The sequence below is a fragment of the Antennarius striatus genome, chromosome 21 (genome assembly GCF_040054535.1).
Source record: "Antennarius striatus isolate MH-2024 chromosome 21, ASM4005453v1, whole genome shotgun sequence".
NCBI lineage: Eukaryota > Metazoa > Chordata > Actinopteri > Lophiiformes > Antennariidae > Antennarius > Antennarius striatus.
The window spans coordinates 8,922,515-8,937,864 of record NC_090796.1 but is presented as its reverse complement, the minus strand read 5'-3'; the positions used below and the strand labels follow the sequence as shown (position 1 = coordinate 8,937,864).

The window sequence follows — 15,350 nt, the reverse complement described above, 5'->3', positions numbered from 1 at the left end:
TTTCAACTGGATTTCCATCTTTGTGGAGCCACCAGTCGGTCATGTGATCCAACGATTTCTTCCAATTATTTATTGATAAAACTGTAAAATAATAAAGCGATTTTGCTCATAACATACATCTGCACAAAGACACACACACACACACACACACAAACACACACACACACACACACACACCCACACACACACACACACACACACACACACACACACACACACACACACACACACACACACACACACACACACACACACACACACACACACACACACACACACACACAATTATAAGCAAACAATCATGTGAAGTTTAGAGGACCAGGTGCACTTCAAGTTCAGTCTGAATTTGTGTGTGTGTGGGTGGGTTGATGTTTGTGTGTGTGTGTGTGTGTGTGTGCGTGTTTGCGCATGCATATGTGTGTGTGTGTGTGTGTGTGTGTTTGTGTGTTAAAGAGAGAGCCAGAGAGAGTGATACGCACACAAAGCTCAACCGCCGTCACCTGCTCTCCAGCTTTGAGCGAAGCTTGCTTGTGCAGTCGAACGGTCATGTGAAAGAATTCATGCATGAGAGAAAGGGGGGGGGGTGGAGGTGGGGGCTGGGTGGTGTACAAGCATCATAGCAGCTCATAGGCTCCCACCAGCTCCGTTTTCTTCAGCGCACAAGAGGACTGATGCTCATTCTCTCTCTCCTTCTTGTTTGCTCTCCAGCGAGGGGGTTCTCCTCCCACTGTGTCGACCAGTAGGCAGTTACAAAGGCTACTATTTTAAGAGAATCAATGTCTATACGTTCTACGTACAGTGGCGACTGATCAAAAGAGAAGAGAGGCAGAGAAAGGACAGAGTGTGGTTCATCACATTCCATGCACATTAAGTGTTGTGCACAACGGGAATGAGGGAGTGCAGGAAGACCCGGACAGACGACTGACACGGACGCACCGGAGATTCCAGGTAGAAGGCAGACTGTAAATCAGAAGCTGACGAGGAGATTTGTTGGAAAGAACCAGAAACATTTTTCACGGATCAAAGAGAGAGAGATCAAGAGAGACAGAGAGCTGGGGGTCAGCCGAGAGTGGAAGATGGCGAGTTTTGGGAAACTCACAGACTACTTTAGTCGCCGTAAGTCTCAGGAGGAGCTGCGGCTGGGCAGGAGCTCGCAGCGCAGCGGCAGTTACTGCTGCACTGTGGCAGAGGCCAGGTAACCCATGTGTGTCTGCGTGTGTGTGTGTCTGTTTGTACACAGGTATGGCATAGCACACAACGCATCAGTCGGTATACTGGTGAACAGACGTTGTCACGTCCCTGTATGTGTTCGTGTTCATGCAAAAGAAATTGGTTCACACACTGTGTCTTGACAAGGTTGCAATATTGTTCCCCATTGAACGTCACGGTGTCTAAGCGCTGTTGGCACAGTTCAGTGTTTCAATTGATCGGATTGATCAGTCAAAGTCAATCTGGATTAAAAATCCTGGATTGAATAAATTGATTTTGCTTGGGAACAATCGTTCCCATCAGTGTATTTCTGCATGCAGCCTGCCAGCCACACAGGTTTTTGTATACATGAGTGTGTGTCTAACTAAACATGTGTCTGTGTGCATGTGTCTGCAAGCATTGTGTTACATAAGTGTGGAGTGTCGATGCGTGCTGTCAGGCATGGTGCTTGATACTAGGGATTCTTCCCTCTGATGAGCACAGAAGCTTCTATAGATAGAAATGGAGAGGATCAAGAAATTATTCTGCTCTTAGAGGAGAAGGGGAAATGGGAAAAGAGGAGAACCTCTATCAAGCACACGTCCCCTGCTGCAACATCATGTCTGACATTTATCATATTGTCCCACACATTCACACTGGGAGCCTCTTGACGACCAGAACTCTACTGTTATTGAGCAGCAGAGTATGCAGAGGTCTCTGTAAGTGCCTTGCTCAAGGGCAAATTGATACTAGGTGTTAAAGAGGGGAAAAGGTTCATCCTTCTGGTGTTACCCTCAGCATTTCACAGGCAGTCTACACGTGAATTTATTTTTATCACACACACAAATATTCTAAATACAGAGAGAGTGTAGAATATTCTCACCATGTCTAAATGTGTTTTTTTTGTGTTTAATTTTTTCTCCATAAAAATTTAGACTCTTGGCTTTGCTCATTCAAAAAACCTCCTCATTTCTTAACACAAACCTATGATCAATGTCCCAATTTCATAAAAAAAGGGAATTAGCTTTGATAAAGACTAAAAAAACAAAAAACAAATACAGATAAAAAGAAATTAAACCTAGTAAAATTCTGCATTTTACTTTCGGTTCACTGGTAACTGTGTCCTTAAATTGACCTTCAGATATGTCAAGCTGAAAATTAATTGCTTCTAAGATGACTGAATTACACAACCAGCATGTAAATACAAATCAGAAAACCAGCGTTCTGAACTCCCACTGTTGTCTCGACTCTAAAGTTTTTGTTGATGTCCATCAAACCTCATATCATTCACTCACAGCTCATCTTAATGTGGGTGGACATGCAGTGCTTAAAAAGCTCTCAGATTCCCTGCCATTACAAATCCATCTCTCTCATCCCCACAGCGCCTTTGTCTCTGTCCCACTCACTGTCTGTTTCTCTCAAGACACCCTCTTCCTACGCCCCTGCATCTCTTCTCATCCGTCTGCAGTCTGTCTTGTTTGGAGTCTCTTGTTATTCCTTTTCCTCTCATGCCTGATCTTTCTGAACTCAGGAGTCATAAGGAGCTGTGAAGTTTTATCGTAAATATTTGTCGCTGGACAAGGAGAACCTTTTGGGTGTTTTTTTTATCCCGGCTGACTCAGAGCAGAAAGTGCAAAACATTCATCAGTTATTGTAGTTGTCAGTAATGAGTGATAAGTAATCACCTGTCTCTAACGTTCCAGAGTGTTCCTGACAGTGTCCATGTCACCTTCCAAAATAATTACTGACCTTGCTTCTAAATTTAGTTTTGCCAAGAGCACTCACTCCCTTTGGCCTTGAAGCTATCAAATTACCACCATTGTCAGATTTCAGTGAGACATTTTTGCCATTTTAATTAGAACTTGAGCTTATATTAACCTTCATTCATTTATTGAGCTGAATTCCACCTAAAATGCCTTTGAAATGCAAGCTGTGTCACCCTATTCATTATGTCTAGTTTTAAAGAAAGTAATTTCTTCCCTTTTTGGATTTCATGATTGCGCTGAATTAATTTTTTATCTTATTCACATATAAATTGTGTTTCAGTTGTGTTTCAAAGGATCCCTTTTATGAAAGAGGTATCTAAACTAACACTCACTGCACTCTGTCTTGGATATACTGTATGTGTAATGAATGGTGACAAGTCAGTCAGTCGATAATGAATGAAGAGTGATGACAAATCAGTAGAGTAATCAACACATTAATATTCATCATTCTGTAATGCAGGATAAATCTCAAGCGTACACTAGCTGGTCTGATCTTAGTGAAGACACCGATGCCAGGAAGGTTAGGGTTGTTTTTGCTGGTTGTTTTTGCTCAATGTAAAAAAGACTCGTACTGAGTTTGGTAAAATAGCGTTTCAGTTCGCAGCCCCTATGGCGTGGAATGAGCTCCAGTAGGATTTGAAATTACAGGAGCTCGTCTCTTTAAATGCTTTTAAAACAATAGTTAAAGGTAGGGCAGATGCTGAAACATGCAACTGTTTCTCCCCATAGCCTATAGAACAAATCATTTGTTGTTGTTGTTGTTTTTATTGTTATTTATTTTATACTGTACATCTCTTGTCTGTAAAATGTTGTAATTTGTCTGTATCTGTAATGATCTGATGTGTGTCTGAAACTTTTTGTTGCCTTCTTGGCCCAGGTCCCTCTTGAAAAATAGATTATTAATCTCAATGAGGCTAACCTGGATAAATAAAGGTTAAATAAAATTAAATAAATAAAAAGGGTCTGGAAAGAAAACTGAAGGTAAGATGTGACTGGAATAAATCTGGAGGAAAGACAAAAGATGTAAAGATGGAGATAAAGAAAGGAGCAAAAATAGAACAAATGGAGTAGAGGGGACCCAGCCTAAAAAAATCACCCTGCATTCAACCATAGAGCACATCATGATCAGATAGGCAGCTTATGAAAGAGTAATCATGTGATATTTAACTGACTCCATTATTAGGACTTATTGTTGTTTAATAAAAGGAGCAGTAATTAGTGCTGATGCAGCAGTCAGAGAATTATTAGGATTAGAGTCAGTTAAGAAAAAGATTTGTGACACTCATTCGTCTGGGTTCTTTCAATTTATGTTGATCTGCAAATTTAATTTATCATAGCCAAAATCTGTGTGTGTGTGTGTGTGTGTGTGTGTGTGTGCGTGCGTGCGTGCGTGCGTGCGTGCGTGGGTGTTAGTGGAGGTCAATTCAGCACCATGGATAGTTATTGCTACAGCTGCGTTCACCGGTCACTCCATTCAGCCTCCTGCAGCATTCATAAAGCCGCTGGGAGATGATTGTCATTTGATCCTGCCTTTATGATGATGTGACAACCTGCACAGCTGCTTGAGCGAAGGTTGAAGGAATCGACTCGCCATGTGTCACTCCACTTAACAGTTCAGAGACAAGTTTCACTGTCAGGGCTTCAAAATACTTTGGATGCAGCTTCTGCAGTTTCAGCGCCTCCTTTCATCGATTAAAAAAGTCGACCGCTTCTCAGATAAAACCACTGTAAAATCACTGTTGTACTAAAAGCTGTTCTTGTGGAAAAAGATGTCAATTTTTTTGTAGTGTTCTAAACTCTATTTTTTGTTAATTAAATATACAAAAGGATAAAAGAAACCAGAGAACCAGAAGGTGAATGCTTAAATGTGTGTGCTGTGTGCTTTGAACACAGCATTCCGAAGTTTTTTTTTACACAGTTCATTTTCACGTGACCACAGCACCAACAAGCAATAGTTCTATTGCTATCTCACCCCTCCTCCTATTCCTTAGTGCCTCATTGTCTGTCATTCATATAAAATCGTGGTTTTTTTTTAATCTATCACACAATGCTTCTGCGGATGAATGTTCCAACAAAGAAGAGTTTTCACCCCTTGACTGCAGCACAGAAGATAATAAATTTGGCAACAGAAGACATTTTATACATTTGATGCTTACAACCTCAGGGCAAGACATTGTTTTTGTAAAAATGCCAACTGCTTCTTGGAAGTAAACATTAGACTCTCCTCTCCTCTCCTCTCCTCTCCTCTCCTCTCCTCTCCTCTCCTCTCCTCTCCTCTCCTCTCCTCTCCTCTCCTCTCCTCTCCTCTCCTCTCCTCTCCTCTCCTCTCCTCTCCTCTCCTCTCCTCTCCTCTCCTCTCCTCTCCTCTCCTCTCCTCTCCTCTCCTCTTTTTTCGTAGACAGAGTCGCTTAGCAACAGGTTTGTAGGATAAGTGAGGCCCAAATTGAGTGGCCTGGGCCGGCTGTTCAGCCCAGTGTGATATCATCATGATGCACGAGTGGAAGGCCAATAACTGTGTGTAGTACATGTGAATATGTGCATTTGACTGTGTGTGTGTGTGTGTGTGTGTGTGTGTGTGTGTGTGTGTGTGGGTGTGTATACAGCTACAGTTGTGCCTCTATGTATCCAGTAACTCTGCTCTTCCTGTGATATTCAGCCGTATAAAAGCATTATTCATCATGAAACCAGCCTGGGTCCTCCATGTCTCTGATCTCATTCAGGGATTCACTAATCCCAGGTCAAATATTCAGAACTGCAACACCCACCTTCACTATCAGGAGAGTAGTTTAGTTGCTGACAGCAGGCATACTGTATGTCAGTGCTTTGCTCGTCAAGACTGCAGATGTGCTGACTTAGAAGTGGCTTTCAGTTTACCTGAACAGCCCGGTGATAAATAACCTAAAGCCCTGAGCCAGACATCCAAAGGAGTTGAAAGAGAGCTGAAGTATTTCACTGAGAGTTTAACTCCACTAAAAATTTGCCGAACTCAGAATGCTGCTTGTCAATGTGTGTGGCGTCAAACATTTAATAGATTAGATGTGAGGCCTAAATTCAAATCAAATGATGACTGGTTTTGGTCTGCTAATGTTGGTCAGTTGTGGCCACATCGATATATTCATACACAATATTGACTTAGTATTGTGTAGCAACTAAAAATGAATGCACGGTGTCTAAAAATCAACCTTAAAGGAATACATTTTCTTTGTGTCTGCACACTTACTTAGGCAGGATGCTGCAACTCTCACATCCATCAGGAAAATAAATGGTGTAAAGCAGTGGTTCTTAACTTTGTTGGAGGTACCGAACCCTGCCGGTTTCATATGCTCACTCACCGAACCCTTTTTTTGAAAAAATTTTTTTTTATTTTTTTTTCAAATTTAAGACATAAGTATATGTTTTACTCGTGTATATAATGAATTGTGCATTAATGTCAACTTTTTCAAAGAACAAAACCAAGACAGTGCATGAACTCACATCCTACCTCCAAATCAGTGTGACTTCTGCTGTTGTTATTGAGAGACCAGATCAGATATGTGTGGCTTCACCTTGGCAAGTGCTACACTTATGTCGTTTTCACACCAAAGTCTGTTTTCTGTTGTTTTCCATGCAGCTAAAGGAAGTGTTCCTTTATTTTTGCCAGTGCGAGACTAGAGTTGCTCAACTTGACATTGCAAATCATGTGTGAACGCTGACTCCCATCACTGACTCTCGCTGACTCTCTTCACAAATTTCCCCACTGTGGGACAATAAAGGTCTATTATTACTATTATTATTATTATTATTCCGTTATACAGTACATGTAAATTCAAGTTGCACATATTCGTCCGACCACTTTCTTCTTTTGCTCAACATAGTTACTATGAATTAAAATATTAAGAAAGCAATCAGATGATGTACTATCATGACAGGCATAAATCGACTACTGAGTGTGCAAAATCCCGTGTAGCACAGGCAGGCTAATCGATGTAGCATGATCACCTGCAGCCAGTGATGGCTAAGGGGGCATGTCATCACGAATTGACACGATGTGTCAAACGTACACAGTGATTCGTGTATGTTCAGCAAAAACACCCGACACATAGTGTCGGGTTTTTTGTTTTGACCCTCGTATTCGCCGAACCCCTTAGACTGACTCACCGAACCCTTAGGGTTCGATCGAACCCAGGTTAAGAACCACTGGTGTAAAGACATCACTAAATCACATTACATTTATTTTCTGAAAGAAATAGACTAGAACTCATCAGGACATGGCTACCATCTACTCAGCTTGGAATTCTGGTTTCTGTACACAGACTTGTTAGTCTCAAGTCTCGAAATTGTAGACATCATCAACTCCTGACAGGCTGACTGAGGTCTGGACTGCTAGCCACATTCCATTTGATTTCATCATATGAATCTTTTTAGAGTTGGTCAGCTTCTCAAATATAAGGTTCAAATAATGTTTTTTCTACTATTTAAAGAGAATCTATGCAGGGCCGTGGTGCTTCAGTAAGAGAAGGGTTCTTACTTGTGTTTGTAGTCATACTGGAGGTGAAAAACACCTACAGTGCCTTGCAAAAGTATTGGCCCCCCAAAAACTTGTTGATATTTATTTTACATTTCAGGCTTCAAACTTAAAGATAACAAACTGAAAATATTTTTCAAGAATCAACATGTGAAACACAATTGTGAAGTGGAACCAAATTTATTCAACATTTTATATTGTGTTTACAAATAAAAAACTGAAAAGTAGGATGTGCAAATGTGAGAACAAATGACACATAGGTGAACTCTGTTTGTCATTGTTGTCATTTCGGTCAACATTGGATCATTTAGAAGTCATCAGTGAACTCCTGGAGGCGCTGAGAGAACGGGGCCAATATTTTTGCACATCCTACTTTTCAGTTTTTTTATTTGTAAACACAATATAAAATGATGAATACATTTGGTTCCACTTCACGATTGTGTCTCACATGTTGTTGATTCATGAAAAATATTTTCAGTTAGTTATCTTTAAGTTTGAAGCCTGAAATGTGGCAAAATGTCAAAAAGTTCTCGTTGGGGGCCAATACTTTCGCAAGGCACTGTATCTGCATCCTTTACAAACACTCTCATACAGAAACACCTCGCACAAGTACAATAACACAATAAAGAATGGGAAGCCATGTAACTTGTAATCATTTGGTATACATGCTGACCATTTGGCAGCATTGTCTTTCCTGCAGTAGTAATTGTCACAAATTTTCCATCAAGCGGACCTTGCGATCGTGTATCGATCGGTGTTCTCCTGCAGAGTCTGTAGCATCAGCTGCTGTGAAAGAAAACATGGTCTCCAGCTTTATTACGCTGAGGTAGGAGTCATTTCACTATTAATCTATACAGCTTACAGCTGTTCTCTTGTTGCTTACTACCAGTAGGTTGTGTGTGTCTTAGGATGTGTTCCTGGTTATGCAGGAAAAATACAAGGACACATTTTTTATTTGATTTTGTTAAATGGAGTTAGGATCAGGAGATGGTTAACTTAGCTTAGTATAGTAACTGGAGATGGGGAAATTGGAATCAAAATGCTGTATTAATTAATTAATTTTCATCTACTCTGTTCCACCAGGTCGCTGGAGAGGAAGCTGCAGAGACCCCTACTGGCTAAGTCCCGCACCCTTCCCAGCATCCCCCAGTCTCCCACAGTCTCCAGGGTCTATCACTCTGATCTCATTGGAGGAAGTCCTCCTCGTAGGAAGAATGCGCCCGCTGCGACCAGCCAACCGAATGCCTGCACCCTGCCACCCGCAGGTAAAGATAACAAGAAAGCTGAAAAGCAAACAAGTACAGCGATTGTGTTTTTCTATTTTCATTGCTTAGGGAATGTTTGTTTACTTGAACAGAAGCAGGCGATTTTGTGGAATCTACTCCGTCTTCTTTGTTCATTTCATTGTGTTGTTTGTTCACATAATGTCTTTCTCATACAGTTAGACTGTCACAAAGCCACAGTCATTTTTCACTAAATGACCCCAAATGCCCTAAGTACACAATTGGCAGTGAGGCAGAAGCAACGTCCTCCAAGAAATTTATCTTTTCTAGAAAGTTGAAATGTTCCCTTTCCAATAAGATTGATTTTACAGCCACTGTTTGACACTCTTTTCTTCATAACGACAATCTGCTGCTTATTTGACCTTTTACATGGTGAGGTATGTCCCTTTTGAATAAGTGATAACAGAACTGTGTCGGGCAGGGTATATTAGAAGAATGACAGCATTAACATAGGTTTAGATATGGAGGACCTCTGTTCTCTTTTCCTGTATGACTTCCATAAATAAATTGGGTCTTTGAAATATCAACTTATGGAGAGCATGCAACAGTTATGATCAAACACCAGTCCTTCAACAGAGGGAAGCCGAAGAAGGGGAACAGAGAATCCTTTTTCCACTTGGCAGCTTTTATTTTACAAGTAAATGAGGAAATGAATGAGAACAATGTTTGTATTGAGGATTTTTTGTGAAAGGAAAACCAACAACAGTTAGGTGGTCATTTGTAAAGTAAAGTTCTTAAAGTTGTAAAGTTCTGTAAAGTTCTTTCTGACATTTGAACATCACATCTAAGACAAGAACACACAGCTGCCAGCAGGCCAGCATCCATCTCATTGTAATGCTGAGCTGTAGAGTCAGAACGGGATGCGATTCAGGTTAAGCATCCTTTATTCACATGTCTGGAACCACACTCTGTCCTTTGTGTAGCTTTTGAGAGGAAAGTGTGTAGCTCTACAAAGAGAGAAAAGAACAGCAAGCATCAAAGAAAGGGAACTTATTGAAATCAGGCTTTGTCCTCCACTTGAACTAGATTCTCAGAAAGACAAGCAACAATACTGGTATGGACATTAAAAGAGTTCAGACGAGCATGGCGTTTTTATAGTCTAATTAACTGTCAAGACCTTTTGTACCTGATGTGATTTCATGATTTTCGCTCATGATAGACTAAGTCCACAATCTGCCCTTCAAATAGATTGTTGTGATTGTGATTTGATCTTGTGCTTCTGTGGCCCAGCCTCACAAAGCTGTTGACTAAACAAATCTATGCTGCTTGAACATACTGTATATACCGTAAAAGTCTATCTTTTTAAGCTATTTTAAGTCAGGCATGTAATTTTTAGAAGAATCCCCCATTTACAATTTAAATTATAGATGGGAAATCATGATTGCCTTATTATTTTTTGTACAAATCCTCACTCTTATGCCGACAACAGAACAATCACTGTGCTGCCCTGAAATTCATTTTGACAATAAATAAACTATAAATTAACAAATGAAGTCAGAGCAAACTCTTCGATTCTAGCAGAAAACAAGTGAAAACAAGAACTGATTCATCTTAAAAGGCACAATCTCAAATGGTTTCAGCATGTTGGGCCAAAGATTTGTGTCCATTTGCCTTTTGTTTAGATTCAATTAATATGAAATACTCATTATTATCGGACCCCTTTTCTCTCAGCCTATTCAAGATAATGACTAAGTTAAGAAGGGAAGCATGAAAGAAGGATAAGTGTCTTTCTCTGTCTCCCTCCCACCCGCTTTCTCTGCCCATCTCTGTCAAGGAGATGACTGTGATGTCCTCAATAAACCCACCTTGGTAGGAGAGGACTGAGCACCCTTGCTGATCTAATCCAATTCATTTTTACTGTTACTGCTGTTTCTAATGATCCTAGACTCCGTAACGTCGGCTGTGATTGGTTTATTTAGTCCAAGTGCTTCCATTTTATGACCTGACTTTACCTATTTAAGTCTGTTTGTCTGTTTCCCCTTGCTCTACTGCTGGTCTGTTACAAATATCAAATTGAGAGAGTCTCTGGATTCACATGGCCCCTTGTTGCTTAGCAACTGCTGTCATCGCCCATGATGCTGCCTCTTCTTTTTTACCTCGCTTTCTCTTTATCAGTACAATAGTGCTGAGAAAACTTTTTTTTAAAACTCAAATGGTCAGACAACACAGGTAGACATCATTTACATATTTATGCAATATCCCATAATAGTGTCAGAGCTGCCTCAGAGCTTGTGTTAGAAGTTAATCTCCATTCATCTAGTTGTATCTGGTTGCACACTGGAAGCCAGGTCTGTTTTGGTTGTTGTTCAGGCAGTAGAACTGATTGTTGAATATATCACACTATATATTGTTAAAGTATAATTTCATGTGCATACATTAATACAGCCAATAAAAAAAGAACTGCTGTTGAAATTATGTTTATGAAATATACATTTAGGATGAACATACTCTAAAGTGTACAACGTTAAATTGAGTGTAGAAGTTTGTTGTAAGATTGTGAAAGAAGTGCCAGGCAGATACTAATGTTGTTGGAAGAATGATGTCGGAAATATTCAGTTTTGATGAAAATCTTGCTTGAGGTTTGGGTTCTGTTTTTTTTTTTTTTTTTTACTTTTGTTTCTCGCTTTTTAAGTTTGCGGGGTGGTTGAGAATTTTCCAGCCAATCTAAACAAACATTTTGGGTGGTTCCACTTGTTTTTACACCCCTTAATTCTAAAATTGGTTGACAGATCCTTTAATAAAAGCGTTTATACTCAGCAGGAATTACATTAAAGTAATTATGTTTTTTTTATGTTCATTCTTTGTTTACATCAGTTTGCTTTATGTTCTAAAACATATGGTGTCAAATTGAGCTCAGGCAGAAAAAACATAATAAATACAACAATAATCTGAACTGCAAATGTAAACCCAGAACTGTAAGGAGGACAAACAAATTGCTGTGAGTTGGGTGTTGGAAGCTGACAAGACGTCTGTCGAACCTCTAATGTGGAGCGATGGAAGTTGGCTATGATTAGTGCAGCAGAGCCAAACTCTGACAGCACACATCCATTTATTCTGCGACTGTAAAAACTCAGCCATCTTGTCAGAGCTGGACAGACATGAAATTGTCTGTGCAATTTGCTCCTTCTTCTGCATTTTACATGAGCCATCAATTCTTCTAAGCATATGGAATCATAATGAAGCTGTTAAGTTAGCAGACTGAGAATAATTTTTAGATGCTAAATATTTCACTTCAGAATGACGCTTGATTACATCCAGGATACGTTTATCAACGGAACGTATTTATCTCAAATGGATAACAGCTGACAGTTTGCTGAGTGAGTTTGTAATATTTTTGTTACAGAAACACTCATTCATTATTCATCCAGTCTTTTTTGCTCTCGTACATTTTCAGTGCTTTCTGTCTTTTTTTCTCTTCTGAAAGACTGATCTCATCATTTGTCCTGTTTTTTTTTCCCACCTTACCCCCTCCAGGGGAACTGTGGCGTTTGGAGGATGATATGGAGGGCGAGGATGAGCCCGATCATAGTGGGCATGCTGAAGCTCGCCCACGCTCCCAGTCGCCCTTTTCTCACTTCCGGGTGAGAGCGGCGTACCTACGCAAAAGCATCTCAGCGGACGACCACCTGGATATGGACTCGGACTACAGCGCCAGCACCGCAGTGGAGGACAAACCAAGTCATGGCAGTAAGAGCAAGCTGAAGAGAAAGTTTGTAAGTTTTATTCCTTCTTTTGTAGTTTTTAATAATCACTGCTTTGTCCCTACTAATAGTGACTGGCTAAACTCTGGTTAAACATTACACAACATGTAAGTTTAACCTTTGACAGAAAAGAGTGGGTGGAAATTAGGTCTGTCCGACTGTCTGTCTGTCTGTTTCATCAGTTATTTTATATATTTTTAATTTTTTTTAGTAGTGCTGTCGGGCGATTAAAAAAATTAATCTAATTAATTACAGGATTTGTAATTAATTAATCTAATTAATCACATTTTAATCTCATACCTGCTGAAGGCCCCTAAATAAAGAATTTGAATTCTAGGACATTACAAAATTTTAGTGCATGACTAATCAATAGAATACACCAAGAAGAGAAGATTTGAAATCCACATTTTTATTGGTTAAGTGTGCTTTATAAATTTAATTCAAAAGAAAAAGGGCCAAACACATCAGCAAACTAATTAGGCCAGGTGCATTTCTAAAAAATGCAATACGAATACAGTTAAATAAAATAAATAAAATTCAGAAATAAAATAATGCTGAGTCTCAAATAGGCACATAAGCAGACTGAAAATGAATACTAAAGCTGACTCAATACTGCAATTCAAAATGAATAGTATAACATGCCTCTAAATAATATAACATCAATAGCAAAGGAAATGCCAACAGGCATTTCTTTTAAAAGGTAAGCTAACGTTACAGGAACTGACAACAGAAAACTCTGTGTCCTTGACATGTTTTGCATTTAAATGGTACGTTAGGCTGGAGCTGCTTCGGTGATATGAAAATTCTCTTTTACAAAAGGTACAAATCACTGCGTTTTTGTTGATAGTCCCGTCTTTGTTCTTTTTATAAATAAACCTGGGTTTGCCTAATTAATCTAATTAACACGTTAAACCCTATTTTTTAGGAAATATATTTTACCAACGTAGTTCATTTTATATTTAAGCTACTTACATGTGTGTCTGTTTCCTATATCTAACTCATACAATTAATATCATTATTACTTACTAATGATTAATTACTGTTTATAAAGGTTCAACCAAAATGTCATCAATAAAGCCTGTGTTATTGGGTGATTTCTAGGTTAAACTGTTGGGTCCATTTAATTGTTAAATTTTTACTGCGTTTCTTTACTTCTTTGGGGCCAGTGATGCCACACATGGAGAGCAGTTTGGTGAATGCACATTAAAGTTTGAAGATTTCTGTTTTGTCCCTTGGTTACTGGAGCCGGTAACTGGAGCCCTCTTTACCAGCCTAAGCTTTGTAATTGATTCTCCAATGTCACAGGAGTAATACGACGCCAGCACAGGTAGGCTGACAGCCTGGTGGGAGACGGGTTTCTCCATGGTTTTCTCCACTAGACCTCACTGCTTGGAGTTGGAGCACTTTGTGGGTAGAATTAAAGAATTAAGTTAGACCTGGTGATCGCTGATCTGAAGAAACCCGTTATACAACCACTTATCACAGTTCAGCATCTTGACCCAAACATTCAAGGGCATCTACTGGTATAATGGGAACAGTACTGGATTTGATGACCTGCCGCTTGTGTTTTAGGGTGAGGTATCACATAATTTTATATTGTAATGACATTAATGTAACTTGTAGTCTAAGAAGTGCTTTACCGATGCATTATTCTGGTGCTGCGATCAAAAATATAACACCAAATGTTTCATCCCCTTACACTATACAAGGCATGTTGTGAATGGTTTTATTTAGCTCTGCAATGTGGCCAGCCATCTGGAATAAAGCAGGTTTTTACTTCATGCAATTCTTTTATTTTATCTCTAACTATTTACTATGACAGTTTTTTTTTTCCAATCTAGGGAATGTTTTCTTCCAGGTAATTCATTTATCATTGTCATTTATGTGTTTCATCCAGTTTCTATTCTTTGTCCTTCCTCTGTGCAAGAACATCAGTGTCGGCGCTTCACTTATACGCTCATGAAAATTGCAGTGACAAAACCAACTGCAGCTTAGCCGGCTGGTTCCCAAAACAGCACTTGTGTGGCAATTTTATGGCATGAAGTTGTGTTATTCTGAATGTTGATGGGAACAAAACAGCCCATACCATGTTGAAAATTGACCAGTGTGTTAAATAATAATCTGCTCTGTATTACAAAAACACAAATTCAATATGAATCTATTCCGTTCATTAGACATGCTGTTATATTCTGTGGGTGCATGAATGTGTCTTAGTTTGGGTGTTATTTTTGGCTGTTGTGTGCATATAAATAGAAGTGAAAAATGATGATCTTGGTAAGGAAAGGGCACATAGAGGTACAAAGTGCCTGTGGGATTATTTTTGAGGTAAACAGTTAAAGAGAGAAAGTCAAAGGAATGGAACCTCATGCTGAATGGCTGCCAAAATGTGCATTACTGTGAGAGTAAATATCACTCGTGACAGTATCAACTTGTTTCCAGGAACTTTACCTCTTAATGCATCCATCAAACACACAGCACTGGTTATCTTTTGTGGTCCAGGTTACACCTGTCTGCTTCTGGAGTGTACAACACAATTGAAGTGTTTCCCTTTACATCGTGAAATCATTAAAAGCAATGCCTGTACAACAGACAAAAAAAAAGCAGCCACTGACCCACAGAAATTCACTTCATAGTGCATGAAATTATATGTAAACGTCCTTTGCAGTCTCCTGTTTTGATGCTGCCAGCAGGAGAGCCAGACATTGTCGCTAATTTTAAGTTATGCCTCATTCCTCATGTGTCAGATAATGCTGGTTTGACGTCTGGAAAGTCATCAAATGTTACTCCTCTGAAAGCTTGGTGTGATGATGAAGATCAAACAGGAAGGAAGTATGTGCAGGAGAGAACTTTGACTGTTGTTGGCACAGATGTCAGGGAGACTTTTCTGATGCAATTATATTAGTCGTCG

The 15,350-nt window shown here is 39.5% G+C and overlaps 1 protein-coding gene across 1 annotated transcript in view; it reads left to right on the top strand.

Moving 5' to 3' along the window:
• Positions 1-903: 903 nt before the first annotated feature.
• The window catches only part of ankfn1b (ankyrin repeat and fibronectin type III domain containing 1b), a 107,979-nt gene continuing 93,532 nt past the window's right edge, over positions 904-15,350 (top strand). Inside the window, exons 1-3 of the mRNA XM_068305467.1 lie at positions 904-1,195; positions 8,542-8,723; positions 12,216-12,454. Of these exons, the coding sequence (XP_068161568.1) occupies positions 1,077-1,195; positions 8,542-8,723; positions 12,216-12,454 (540 nt within the window). The 5' untranslated portion in view covers positions 904-1,076. The remainder of the gene's footprint in view (positions 1,196-8,541; positions 8,724-12,215; positions 12,455-15,350) is intronic.